This window comes from Mastomys coucha, unplaced genomic scaffold (assembly GCF_008632895.1).
Source record: "Mastomys coucha isolate ucsf_1 unplaced genomic scaffold, UCSF_Mcou_1 pScaffold20, whole genome shotgun sequence".
Taxonomy (NCBI): domain Eukaryota; kingdom Metazoa; phylum Chordata; class Mammalia; order Rodentia; family Muridae; genus Mastomys; species Mastomys coucha.
Genome location: NW_022196903.1, coordinates 25,646,794 through 25,657,115, shown reverse-complemented (window position 1 = coordinate 25,657,115; position 10,322 = coordinate 25,646,794). Strand labels below are relative to the sequence as shown.

At 47.3% G+C, this 10,322-nt stretch overlaps 1 protein-coding gene across 12 annotated transcripts in view; it reads right to left on the bottom strand.

The window, feature by feature from the left end:
- Nucleotides 1-1,497: 1,497 nt before the first annotated feature.
- Nucleotides 1,498-10,322, bottom strand: part of Cpa5 (carboxypeptidase A5) — a 20,247-nt gene continuing 11,422 nt past the window's right edge. For 9 of the 12 annotated variants that reach the window (XM_031381421.1, XM_031381422.1, XM_031381420.1 and 6 more), the window contains 8 exons: nt 9,847-9,945; nt 8,370-8,471; nt 7,114-7,215; nt 6,679-6,789; nt 6,183-6,273; nt 2,768-2,967; nt 2,392-2,476; nt 1,498-2,056 (listed from right to left, as the gene is read on the bottom strand). In XM_031381421.1, the coding sequence (XP_031237281.1) occupies nt 1,869-2,056; nt 2,392-2,476; nt 2,768-2,967; nt 6,183-6,273; nt 6,679-6,789; nt 7,114-7,215; nt 8,370-8,471; nt 9,847-9,945 (978 nt within the window). In that variant the 3' untranslated portion in view covers nt 1,498-1,868. Of the gene's footprint in view, nt 2,083-2,391; nt 2,477-2,767; nt 2,968-6,182; nt 6,274-6,678; nt 6,790-7,113; nt 7,216-8,369; nt 8,472-9,846; nt 9,946-10,322 lie in introns of all 12 variants that reach the window. The other 3 variants (XM_031381432.1, XM_031381430.1, XM_031381428.1) reach the window with 3 other exon arrangements.

The window sequence follows — 10,322 nt, the reverse complement described above, 5'->3', positions numbered from 1 at the left end:
AAAAAAAAAAAAAAAAAAAAAAATTTGTTTTAATTTAAAAATGAATTTATTAATACTAGTAATGTACTTTCCCATGAAGATAAAGTGAACATATTTGTGTAGAAGGCATAAAAGTTTTAACTATGGCTCTAGTGTGCAGAAGTAGAAGCCATTTTATTTATCTACAGCTTATATTAATGTAGCTCATGACCCCGTGTTTCCACTAACAGAAAACTTCAGGTTGAAAATTCCAGCTTGATTAAACCACTTCCAGCTTTAAAAATAAAAACACCTCAGTTTCTTGTGGACATTTTAACCAGAATGTTCTCACCTCCTCCATAGCTGGCTCATCCCCTGAAAATAATCCAGGTTCTTTAGGGGTTAAGTACCCTAATGGGGTTTCCACAGCTGGTCTTTTGCATGTCCATATAATGGCTAATACATCAGGATGTTATACAGGCTATATTTTCTCTTTCTGTCTCTGTTTCTCTGTTTCTTCTTCTTCTTCTTCTTCTTCTTCTTCTTCTTCTTCTTCTTCTTCTTCTTCTTTTCTTCTTCTTTTCTTCTTCTTCTCCTTCTCCTTCTCCTTCTCCTTCTCCTTCTCTCCTTCTCCTTCTTCTCCCTCCCTCCCTCCCTCCCTCCCTCCCTCCTTCCCTCCCTTCTCCTTCTTCTTCCTCTCTCTCTCTCTCTCTCTCTCTCTCTCTCTCTCTCTCTCTCTCTCTCTCTCTCTCTCTCTCTCTCTCTCTCTCTGGTTTTGTGTGTGTGTGTGTCTTGCTCAGAACTCCCAATAGCTGCAGCTCATACAGCTGCCCCAACATCAGCCCAGCCCCCTTCCTCAGATGCTTAGTAATTCACTGCTTCCGCACTGCAGTGAGTGTGGGCCTTGTCTAGTTTATCTAGTGAATATGGGTTTGATCATCTAAAATCGACTCCTTCCAGCAAATGTCTCCCATTTTTGCAGGCTGTGTTGAAGAGGCTTCTTCCTACATCTTTCTGCTTTCATTCTCCTCTGTGTCACTCAGGAACTGGCTTGTGGGCATCCAGAGTGCTTACACACACACACACACACACACACACACACACACACACACATACACATACACACACACACACACACACACTTATGCACATGCACTCACAAAGGGCCTAACTTTTGCAAATAAAAATCTTGCTCTTAAACGAGTGTTCCTGCCTCAGACTGCTGCAAACACTTCCAGCCTTCCATTGATTTCTTGCTTCTAGGATAGAACAGCAGCAGACCCTCTCCCTGCTCCCCAATGGCAGATGCTGGAGAACACACCTCACTGGGGTCTCAAAATGCTGCCCTCTTACTCTCTCAGTACATCCCTAACCTTGATGGTCACAAACCAGGGACTTGTTCAGATTCAGACATGGGGTTAGTGCAACCTTTGAGTAAGCCCCTTGAATGTGCCCTCCATCCTGCCCCCAGTCCAAGAGGGTATAGGGAAAGGACCCTCTTCTCCCCCAAGGGGGCAGAAAGTTCACCATTGGACATTCTGTTGTTTAAATCAAGCCCAGTCCCCTCCAGATTTATTAAAATGTCAAAATATGTTAGGGCAATGTATATTTTGGCTGTTCCCAGGAATGGGGAGCAAAGAGAGATAAAGGCAGAACTCAGGCCTCATATTTTCCTGAAGGCAGCAGGGGGTGAGTAGGGTGGTGGAGTGTCCCAGACATGACAAGCTGTCCTGAGGGGGTACCTAAGCATCCAAAGAGATGGCAGCCAACACTAGAGGCAAATTTGAAGCCTGTTCAAATTTGCTTCTATTTGCAAAAGGTCCAATAACAGTCTGGGGATGGGATGTTTAATTCAGGAGGACTTTCCGGGAAAGGGATGAACCCCAACTGCTAGGGCCTGAGAACTGTGGCTAATAGGGGTGATTCAGGGTGTGTGTCATGATGGTCCGTAATGCCATCCACGTCTCCTCTGCTGTGGGGACAATCTGTGAGGCTGGCAGCAGGAAGCCATATTGTCCAGTGTCCCGGAGCTCGAAGCTGAAGGCATATTTGATGCCACTGTCATAAGCCCAGTCCACCGTGATCCCACTGGCTGAATCTAAAAAGAAAAGGGCCAAAAAGTGCCTGGGAAGAAGGAAGAAGTTGTAGTCACAGGATACAGAGGAATCCTAAGTGGAAAGTGGGCCCTGCAACCCACCCGAATCTGATCACATCAAGCTTCCTGACTTTGCCCACCCCCAACCAGTTTTCCCCCTGACACAAGTAGGCTGATAAACAGAGAACCTGTCCCCTTGGAGGACTTTGTAACAGGGTCTGTGCACTGATGCTGCTAAGGCACGGCTGCCTGGCTACCACCATCCACCCAGCCCATGTAGGTCAGTGGTACTACTCAAGCTGCAGCTGCCCTGCCCCAGGCAGATAAGGCTCACTCACAGAGGGTGGTGCTGATGCTGCCATAAATATACTGGATCCCGTGAACCTGGTAGAGAGCCTGTACTGCATCCTTGGCAAGATTGAACTGCAAATAACAGCCAGAGAGAGTAAGAGGAAGGGGATGGCCAACCCTTGCATGCTTAGCAGCTATGAGAAGCATGGGATTGGGAGCCATTGTATGTAGATAGTACAATTCCTTCAGCTTTGAACTTGACCACATGGGAACAACTCTACTGATTCTTCCTACCATGGACTCTTCCTATCGTTGGTCCAGACTCTCAGATTGGGAATGGAAGGAGCTACCTGCAGATGTACCAGGTGGAGCTCCCTAGAGAGAAGCTTTCTGCTTTCCCACACTCTATCCAGCCAATCTTACCAGCTCTTCATGGTTAGGCACAGGCTCCAGAGAATGGCCATAAGGATACATGACCATCTGAGAGTAGCTGTGGATGGAGATCATAGCTTTGAAGTTCCCGTGGCCTGTGATGAAGTCCACAATTGCAGCTACCTCTGGCTCTGATTCAGGTGCGGGCCCTCGGTAAGTCTCTGAGCAGGGGTTTTTGTTAGAACCATTTCCTGGAAACAAGATGAAACCACCCAATGGATTAAAGTGTGATGGAACACTTTAAAAACAGTGTAAAAGTGTCAAGCAAACACTTTTACGTCTTGCAAACTCCTTCTGCAAGTTAGTTGAGGTCATGTGACTGCTTCTGGCCAATGAAAATTTGAGCAAAAAATGTGTCCTGTTTTGAGGCTGTTAAGGGGAAAGGTGGTCAGACCTGGTAGTGCATGCCTTTAATTTCAGCAGAGGCAGATGCAGAGGCAGACAGATCTCCATGAGTTCAAGGCCAGCCTGGTCTACAGAGTGAGTCATGGAAGCCAGCCAAAGCTAACTAGAGAGATCCCAGCTCAGAAAAAGAAAGAAGGAAAGAAAAGGGGTGAGTGCATTCTCTTCTGTCTGTGTGACTAAAGCAAAATCTGGAGATAAGCCCCTTTGTCACCACTGGAAGAGAGGTGCCATTGAGAGCAAGCAGGCCACATGGGACTTTGTCCACAAGGTCAACTCTGCGTTAGGCCATGTTTATTGTTGGATTTCTTCTCCTCACATGAGGATGAAGAAGGGAGCCATACTCCGACTCAGCAACTCTGTGGGTTTGCAGGGAGCGCCCACCACTTGCTTGTGCTTTGGGTTAAGTCCTGACTGTGTTTCCATCGGAGAGGCAGGCCTGCCTGGGAAGATGCATCCGGAGCCAACCTGTGCCTTCTGCCCCCATCCCAGCCTCACCTGGTAAGCAGCATCCCTCTGGCTAGCTCTTTTGGGACCCATTGCTGGTCAGGGGCTCAGACACAGTATCTGCTGAAGCTTCGTTCCCAGCCATAGCCCTAGAAGCCCATGGACTTGTGCACCAGAGGAAAACCAAGATGGAGCCCCAGAGTTGCTCCAGGATGGTCTGAGAATCACAGAAGAGGCTTTTGAGAGTTTTTCTCAAGGAAGCTACTTGGAGGAGAGTGTAGAGAGGAGGTGTATGTGGTGTGTGTGTACGTGTGTGTGTACGTGTGTGTGTGTGTGTGTGTGTGTGTGTGTGTGTGTGTGTGTGTGTGCGTGCGTGCATATGCGCATGTATGGGAATTGCTCTAATGACTCAGCTCTACTGCCAGGCCTATGTTTCCTTCCATTCCTAGGTAGTTGAACTTGTTGCTTCTCTTAGGTGCTCTGCCTACTTGCTTCTTTCCCTGGAACCATGTCATACAGTGCTGGTCAAGATTTGTGGATTAGGAACTCATGCGGAGAGAAAGTTCCTACTCTCTCCCCTTCTACCTCTCCAAAATGACTGCATCCAAGCCTTACAGAGACCAGAGAGCTTCCCCAACTTCTGAAGCTTTGAGAGGGCTCTCCAGCAGCCCCCTTGTCCCCAGGGCCAACAGCAGACTACTGCAAACTGATGCTCCCTGTAGTGAGGTGAGGGAGGTACAGTGCTCTGAGGGAGGGTCTCCAGGCGACCCACGATACAACAATTAAGAAAATATGAGGGTTGGAGAGATGGCTCAGCCGTTAAAGGCTAGGCTCACAATCAAAAATATAAGAAAATATGAAAACCATGAACTAGATCTTCCCACCTGAGTTGCCTGTTATTCCTGGCCCCAGGCAGCCATTCTGTCAGCAAAGAGCACATCCCTTCTTGGTTGGGTGGTCGCTTGCCTAAGGTTGGGGACCCTGGCTAGAAGGGGGAGCCCACCAGCCCCTCAGGCTGGCAGAGGCTAAGCCCACAGTGGCCCTGTTTGTTGTGTCTGTTGAGCTCCTGCACCTGCTCCACTTGATGAATGACAAATAGCAACAGATGAGCAGAGAGGGGGAGGCTGAAAGCTTTGTCTGTGTTTGCAGCCCACGCAGGCAAGAGCGGTTCCCCTGCCAACGGCCAGGTGGCTGTGCCCAAATATGGAGAACACTTCTGGCCATTAGTTCTGGTTTGAGCTAAGCAGAATAAACCAATCTTCCCCTGACCAAATGGGAATTAGCTGCTGCCTCTCTGACGTCCACACTCAAGGTCCTCTGAGTCTGCCTGCCTCACAAGTACCTGCTAATGGATTCATTAGCTGTTTATTTTTCCTTCCCTAAAAATGTAATTTGTAGCAAGGGGAAATCTCTGAAAGTACATGGTGAATTATTAAAGCACTAATCTTTGGGTAGTGGGATTATGGGAGCTTTTCTGCCCCTTTGGGTTCCTCTGCCCCAATAATTGTTTTTGTTGTTGTTGTTTTTACATTGTATATCCACAGATTTATTTATCTGTTCACAGAGAGACCCACAAATGTTATTTTCTTTAAAACAGGATTTATCTACCTCTAAACTGGGTGGGATGCCTCAGGATTTGTGAGTCTTGTCAGGCCTGAGAGCCGTGGTTGCCCACCTAGGTCAACCCTGGTCTATTGGGAGGCAGCCAGGTCTAATTTTGCACAGCTATGATCTCTTGCCACAGTGGTTCTCACATGGCCCTGATCCTCAGGCCCCCACTACCATATGCCCTGAGGGCTTTGCTCTCCATCCTTCATAAGAAATAATAAGAAATTTCCTTATTTTTCATTGTGAATGACCTCCAAGAAGCCACAGACACCTAGATATAGAATGTTCTACTGATAGCTTGGCCATAGACTTATGGATCTGTTTGGTAACAGCAGGGGCTGGTTTCCCTTGGAGAGCCAACCCTTGTCTTCATTGTGGAGTATAGATATCACATCTGGGGCTGAGGTTGAGTGGATCTTGTTGACTCTCCTGACTGCTCCTGGAATCCCACCCATCCAATTGCTGATTTGCTGGAATCCAGGTTATTTCCTCCAGGTGTTCTAGAAGACTTGGTTTCCCTATCTACTCTCTGTGCCTTTGTCATGTGTTTGAAAGAGAAACAATAAGAAAAGATCACCTAGAAACCAAGCCAGTCATGGATGGTAGAATCCTGCCAGAATGAACTAGCCTCCTTAAGTCTTTCTCTACCATATTCAGGATCTGATACTTGCAATGTGTCTGCCTTTTAATATCTAAGGGTTTCCTTAAATGTCCCCATGAAGTCTTAGCATATAGACCCATGTGTCACCCGTGCAACCTCACCTACATCCCACACTCAGGCTTAGCTATGTGCTCACCTGACCCTGGTCATGACATACATAGATTAGCCAGTAGTGTTGTCCATGCCTCCCAATGTATGAGTCAACACACTCTGATGGTATGAGAGGACCTACCAAAAACCAACCACTCCTCCTCAAGTCCTGCCCCTGGATGCAACAGGCTGCCATACCTCCAAAGCCTGTCTTCCAATTCCTGTTGAGGTCCACGCCAATGCAGACGATGCCGGGTTGACTTGACTTGTTTTTTCGCCACAAGCGATTCTGAGAAAGCCCAGGTCATGCAGCCTCATTAATTGGGCCCACCCCCAGAGATGGGAAGGCTGACATCCTGGCCCATGAAAGGGGAAAAGGGAGGGAGCCCTGGGGACAGGATGGGCTGACATGGACCTAGACCAAACAATGAGCAGGTTGGATCTGTGGTTCAAGTAAGGCATGGCGAGAAGTCTAATCATAGGCTGATAGTAGAAGCTTCCTTGGGCAGTGGGCAGGTTGTTGGGCAAGATGGTTTTAATCTCATAGCTTCAATACCTCAACAGCCCCCTTTTTGCCAGCCAGGCTCTCTGCAGAAAGCTCCTGAAGAAGCCAGCTTCAGAGACCACCATGACAGTTCTCTGCCCCAACACATACTCCAGATGACCACAGTTGGGAATCCCCAGCTATCCTTACCATGCTATGAGTAAAAGCAAAGCCATCAGGGTTGGTGACAATCTCTATGAAAATGTCCATAGTGTTCAGTACTTTTTTCAAGACATGGTCTTTGTCGTATGCATTGACAATCTGCAAGTGAGGGTGACAGGAGTTGGCCCTTGCCAGGTATTCCTCAGAAGTGCAGCAAGACCCTAAAATGGCCCAGTGGCCACAGGAAGTCATCAAATGTATCCCACATAGAACCAAAATTAAGTTTTAAACACCCAGAAAACAAAATAGTGTGAATTCCCTACTTGTGAAAGGCCAGAGCATATCATAGTGTTCCCAAGGACAGGAGGGGATAGAGAACCCTGAATTTAAGGGAACTGAGTTGAATTCTTCTCTTTAAATAAATACCCAAGCATCCCTTCCTCCTGGTCCCAAGCTATTCCTCAGCTGCCATTCCCAGCTGACCTCCTGCGAGATCCAGATACCGGTGGCATGGGTGATCCACTCTCGGGAATGAATCCCAGTGTCGATCCAGATAGCCGTGCGATTTGGACCTCCAGTGCTGAACTGGGGGAAAAGGATCAGACCACAAACAAAGGTGTGATCAAGACAGCCATGATGCTGTCCCTCAAAGATGCATCCTTACTGTCTGGAATGAATCTGTATGTCAGAGAACTTAACCTGAGACGACAAGGACATGCTGGTCTATGCACATCCACCTACAAAGTTTGAACAGATGGTGTGGCCTTTGCCTTACAGTGCTATTCTTGGAAGGCAGAGTCACCCGACCAGAAACACAGAATTTCTCAAGACTGGAAGTATCTTAGGACTTGTGCCTCTCAAACTTCAATGGCCACACGTGTCTCATGGAAATATTAAACAATATGAAGGCCGTGGTGCAGTGGATCTAGGGAGGGGTACAGAGTTTGCATTGCTAATGCTCGGGCTTTTGGGTGATGAGGGTATGTACGGATGTACAAAGCCACACTTTGAGGAGCAAAGGCTTGGTGAGAGACTGTGGTAATGCCTCAGTGAGAGATCAAAGTAGAAGCCAGTTCAGTCACGGCAAAGTCAGGCAAGGCTACATGGCTGCTGAGAAGCACCAGAGCCATATGAGAGCTTAGTACCTATCCCCCCTGACAACCTATGCCGAGTGCCCCTGTGGTTCACACGCTGGAGCATGGGCTATATATATAAATTGAGTCTTTTCTGAGGCTTGTGCTACTACTCATCCTGCTCCTTCATGACCAAGGGCACTACAGTGACCATATTTGTTCAAGCTGTATTCAGTGGCCCCCATGAAGGGCTGGAAGATTTCTCCAGAGCTGCATGCCCATCTATGGAGCTGTCTAAGGCAGATGACCTCAGTCATTGTCAACTGAATCCTATATGCACCTCTGTTCTCACTTAGCAGGTGAAGCAAGTTTGGCAACAGGAAGGACGCTGACTCACCCACACTTACCCCGAGCTGAGGTGACAACTGACACTCCACAGCCCTGTCTCTTTAGCACCTTCCACTACTTCCTGCCCAGGTCACTGCACTGCCACCTGTCCATACTTACAAGGGTGAGTCCCTGATGACACAAGCTCATGGATCTGTAGCACGGGATGCATACATCTTCCCTAGCCAGAAACTCCTGCCCAGACACTTACCAATGAACTCAATCTTAGGATAAAGACGCTCACTCTGTAGTCTACGGCCTGATTCAGTGGGCTCTTACCTTCAGGACAAGAATGGACCGATTTTCAAAGCTCTTGCCAATGTGAATTTTGGAGACAAGATTAGAATGTTCAGCTACAAAGTTGTCGATCCAACTATATATCTGAAAATGAAGAAGTCTTATCAGAAAGAGAGTTTAAGTGGGGAGAGGGGTGAGCCCCAAGCATGTCAGCAAATGGGGCTCATTCATCCACCCCACTTTTTTTTTTATTGCTTCCTACCTCCCCTGGGAGTCTAAAGGAACATAGATCAAGAATTACAAATCCTAAAGCTACCCTCAGAGCTAAAGGACATCGAGTTGTGGCCTGGCTAGAACACCAAGCTCTTTCTGCTCACACAGAACTACACATGCACCTCACCAGAAAGAACAGCATGTACTGAGCTCACTCAAATCCTAGACATGAGCTGCCTCTGATACCACATGTCTATCTTCCCAGTCCTTGGGAACCAAAGGCAGGAGGACCAGCAATTCAAGCCAGCCTGGGCTACATAGGAAGATCTGTCTAAAAAATAATAATAAATAAATTCCTAGACATGACCTACATGGGTGTCTCTGTTGAAAATTCATTCTCTCGCCTTCACCCTGTAGTCTGTTTTATCCATTTAACAGATCTCATAAACTGTGGAGCACTGTTTTATGTCATTTTCACTCCTCCTAGACTCAGTAGTTTGAAGAGAAGGGTAGTGTTTTATTTATTGACATCAATAAATTGACACTGTTATTGACATCAATAACAGTGACAGTCGATATTAGTTCATTTTCTTGTCCTTTCAATACATATATAGCAATGAATAAACATTAGAAAGAAAATGGATTCTCCATTACAGGTCTTGGGAAATGAGAAGAATGATAGAGTAGACAATATCAATAATGTCATGTCCTTTAATAGGTAAATGAGGTCTGTTCCTTGAGTTTCTTTCTGGAGTGGAAGTTCCTGCTCTCGCCTGTATGTTTTCTCTTAAACACAGTGTCCATCACTAACATCTAGTTGGGTGTCACGACATCATACATTTTTGCCAAGTAAGAGCAACTGCTTATTTCCACGAGCGTGGCTTTCCCAGTATGCCTGGATTGATGCACTTATGCTTTCAAGAATCCACATCTGGGGCCATGGAACACCAGGACTGATCACAAAGAGATCGATGAATCATTTAGTCAGGAGATGGGCTATGAAGGCAGCCTCCACCTCCTTTGTTCTGGCCTAGAATAGATGAGCACCTTAACGTGCCAACCAACAAACCATTTCGTAGACTGAGTCTACCTAGATGTGCTTCTCAGCTGTTATTCCCTTTGTCTGTTTCTGGACCCCTTAGGGCTATCTACCACCAAACATCCCTTCGCCTAAGATCTCTTCTCTGCACTCTCCCACGTTTACAGTCTCTATAGTCTCGAAATCCTTCTCTGGTCTCTGCCTGATCCTCAAAATCCCAAGGGGTTCAGAAGCCTTATCGTCTAGACTTTGCCCAGGTGGACCTGCCTCATCCAGAGTGTGATAAGAGGAATAGCTGAAGCTGTTGGTACTGCGTTCCAGCCTGCGGGACTTCGCCATGGCATCTCTCTCCTCATCCAGCAGCACCTAGCAGATAGGAAAACACACTGGAAAGGCAGAAGAGGGCTTTGGACCCGCAGCATCAACACCGGGGTTGGGGGTGGGGGTGTGAACCACCGTGACTGCGTGCAACAGAAGGGTGTATGTGATTGAAGGGGTGACTCATCATGTGCTGGCATTCATGCTAACATCGCCCAAATGAGCACAGGACTCATCAGTCAGGAGAGATAGACTTTAAGTCCCTCTCTGCTCCCAACTTATGGTAGAACTTGCTGTATATAGCCTTGGTTTTCTCAGCTTAAGAATTAGGACAACAGGGGCTGGGCAGTGGTGGCACACGCCTTTAATCCCAGCCCTTGGGAGGCAGAGGCAGGTGGATTTCTGAGTTTGAGACCAGCCTGGTC